Source organism: Trachymyrmex cornetzi, unplaced genomic scaffold, assembly GCF_001594075.2.
Source record: "Trachymyrmex cornetzi isolate Tcor2-1 unplaced genomic scaffold, Tcor1.1 scaffold123, whole genome shotgun sequence".
Lineage (NCBI taxonomy): Eukaryota > Metazoa > Arthropoda > Insecta > Hymenoptera > Formicidae > Trachymyrmex > Trachymyrmex cornetzi.
In genome coordinates, this window is record NW_017295795.1 from 407,257 (window position 1) to 410,677 (window position 3,421).

At 31.4% G+C, this 3,421-nt stretch overlaps 1 protein-coding gene across 2 annotated transcripts in view; it reads left to right on the plus strand.

Moving 5' to 3' along the window:
* l(3)80Fg (dnaJ homolog subfamily C member 16 l(3)80Fg) overlaps positions 1 to 2,420 on the plus strand; it is a 7,761-nt gene extending 5,341 nt beyond the window's left edge. The window contains exons 9-13 of one of the 2 annotated variants that reach the window (XM_018521662.1): positions 383 to 607; positions 750 to 963; positions 1,040 to 1,145; positions 1,214 to 1,553; positions 1,746 to 2,420. In XM_018521662.1, coding sequence (XP_018377164.1) covers positions 383 to 607; positions 750 to 963; positions 1,040 to 1,145; positions 1,214 to 1,359 — 691 coding nt within the window. In that variant the 3' untranslated portion in view covers positions 1,360 to 1,553; positions 1,746 to 2,420. The remainder of the gene's footprint in view (positions 1 to 382; positions 608 to 749; positions 964 to 1,039; positions 1,146 to 1,213; positions 1,554 to 1,745) is intronic. The other variant, XM_018521670.1, reaches the window with a different exon arrangement.
* The last annotated feature ends 1,001 nt before the right edge of the window (positions 2,421 to 3,421 follow it).

Sequence of the window (3,421 nt, forward strand, 5' to 3'; positions counted from 1 at the left end):
AAATATTAATATTTATTCCCTAAAGTTTAGATGATATTTATTCTTTTTCACTGTTATAACTTAATTAGTACTTAACGAAAAGTAACTTAATTATAATGTTTCGGAAAGCTCTCGAGATGAGCTGTAAGAATGTGCAATGAGAAATAAGGGGTTCCATTTAAAAAATTAAAGGTGACCTTCACGTGACTATCCAAGGTCAAATCGATGGCACCATCTTATGTCCCCCTTCAAACAACTTTTGTCTGAAACATTTTTGTCTACTGGGTTTAGTTTTCGAGATATTTGGCTGGATCATTTAAAACGGGACACCCTGTATGTATATACATATATATATATATATATATATATAAATGAATTTGTACATTCTGTTTTTTATATTTAGTAAACTAGAAGAAGCAAGTGTACAGTCTGAACATGTTCAGTGCAAAGACAATGTCAAGCCGCTTCCATCGCAGCCGCAACTACGATTGCACGAATTACGTGTGGAGAAATACTATGGATTAGTTCGGCTTTTGAAACCAGGATGCCGAACCATCGTTCTGTTAGTTGACGCACAAAGCCGATTAAAGTTATTACCAGCTTTTCATAAAGCTGTGTGGCCTTATAGGTACGCTCTGTTTATTAGCATTTCCTATTTTAGTCAGTACTCTATGCTGCAAATTATTTGAAATTTTACATATATGAATATTAACGATGTACATGACAATATGAGAAAGAGAGTGTTATCGTAAATCGTTTTTCATTCTCAGAAAGAATAAAACGCTTATGTTCGCACATCTGTCATTAGAAAGGGGTCTTGATTGGTACAAGAAACTGTTATCTCTCGTTTTACCCGACCAGAAAGAATTAAACATAAATATAAAAAATTGCGTTGGTACAGTCTTGTCCTTAAATGGACATCGAAAGTATTTCTGCATGTACCATGCCAAACATCCAGAATGTACTAAAGGTAAAGGTTCTAAGGTATGTATCGAAATAATCTAAATTCCTTGAAGTTGTCTATGTTATCTGAAAATAAAACAATTGTATTATATTATAGCGTATGGAAAAAATGACCAAGCAACTTGCCAAAAAATCGGAGGATCCGGAAACAGGCGCTTTTATCGGTTTTGATAGTTCCAACGAATCCGATCAAGACGAGGTATGCGACAATATAATTAAGAATGTTTTTGATTTTCAGTAATTATCACATTACCAACAATGTTTCTTGTAGGGAAACATGTTATATCAAGACCTTTTAGATGGATTACCGATGTGGCTCGAGAGATTGTTCGAAGGATTAACGCAACGTTATTATATAAATTATTGGCCCGAGTTCACTGCCAAGTAAAAGGAAGAAAACAAATAAGTTTTTTCTAGATGTGTAGAGGAGACTATGACGCCTAGGGACATGTATCTTGACATATGATACTTATCTTCCCAACACTAAATGAAAGTCTTTAAATTTGGCTGCTTGATGATATTGCTTCAGTCGTTACGTGTTTACAATCTGACTAAGTACATGTCCTGTACTTACTTAATTTTCATCCTTAAAGATCAAGACAAAATACTTCGTAAGTATTTTTTACTATTTATATCTCCTTTTAGTTTTTAAGTACACTTTTCCAATTTCTTAAAAAAATTGATATACAAAAAAGTTTAGATGATTGAGATTTTGTGATTTTAATTGTTAGTTCATTTATGAAACTATTTCAAGAGACACGCACCTTTGAATGTACTTTTATTTTTTTTCCTCTTTTTCATAGGTTATTATAATGCAGTCTGAAAACTTAGAAAACCGTATTGAATTACATAGATACAAGATAGCAATTAAAGACATTTTAAAGCTTGGATATTCACAAAAAAAGGCTGCAATAACTTACGGACTTAATGAAGATCATTTATCTGTGTTTTTACATACAATCCTTAGTAAGGGGAAAGTAATTAAAGGGGAAAATAAAAGTTTATCATTTTTCGATGAACTAGCATTTCTACTATATGTAACAATATGTTCTCAAAAACACTGTGTTTGCATAGCATGCTTTAAAGAATATTTTCCACGTCTAATCTATAAATTTGTAAAAAAAAATGAAATAATTTATCCATACTGTTGGAATGTACATCGGAAGGCAGATATAGTTACAAAAAGAAATTTTCTAAAGAGAAACGAATATGAAATTTCAAGATTATTTTCGAAAGATTGCATGCGGTTATCTCCGAATAATCTGCTTAAAAAATCTTTGTACCTTGATGATGATGTACACGAATGCCTACAAAATTTGTAAACTCACATCATGCAATATTGGAACAATCATGCAATATTGGAACAATCACAAATAGGTAGCATCCAGTCAAGAACGTCTTCTAAATATAATATGCAAACATTATTATTAAGGACAACCGTGTGAATATAAATTCAGACAAAATGAATGATAATTAAAAAAGAGACTCAAGATGTGCTATTTTCTACAAATTTTTGTTTAATCTCTGCAAATATATATTTGAAATTTAAAAAAAAAGGAAAAAATGGTTAAATGTTGAAAAAAAAATATATATATATATATATTAAAAGAAGTTAATAGGTATCACAGTCTCCTCTATACCTCAGCAAAAGTGATAAAGAACAAGGTTCGCCTAGTCAACAGAACATTATTGCCATCTGGATATACTGTGATTCGAATGGACACAGACGCAACCCTGTATAAAGACAAAACATATTCATTACTTGTACTAAGTACCGTTTATAAACATATTTACAGTTTCCTGCATTTTAACATTTTTAGATTGGTCTTTAAGTATTGTTAAAGAAAGTAAATATAAACAAGTTATGTAGCAAATAGAAGAAAGAGAAAGATTATCGCTGTATAGTGAATCGATTTCTCTGGATAGGTCAAGTTTTCTATATACTACTACTACTATTTCATCCGTTCCTATATTACTTGGGAATACTCTTTCTATTCCTCGAAACTGCTTGTATCTAGTCAACACGTTACCAAAATTTTAGCAATATTGCACAGTACAAGCAAATAGATCGTTTATATTTCCTTAGATATGACTGCGAAATCGTGATTAATTGCTATTCTCATTGCGTTCGAATATGTTAACTCTTTATAATATTATATCAATCGCTATTTTTAATGTCATGAAAAGAAAATTCATATTAGTATGTTTACCTATATAATCCGTATCTCTGTCGCTTATTCGCCTTACGTTTATCAATACTATCATATGAGCATATTTCTCGAATCCAAATGTCATAGTCCGGGAGATGATGACACTAAAATGGTCATGATTTGTTACCGCTTGAAATCGTCGTAATTCGTCATTTATTAGGTAAACATGCAGGAAACGCAAGTATGACAAACCTCCCGCGGTTTTAAAATTGATAGCGTGTGATTGAAGTTGTCAAAAATTTGTTGCTTTTTTCCTAATAAGTTACCGG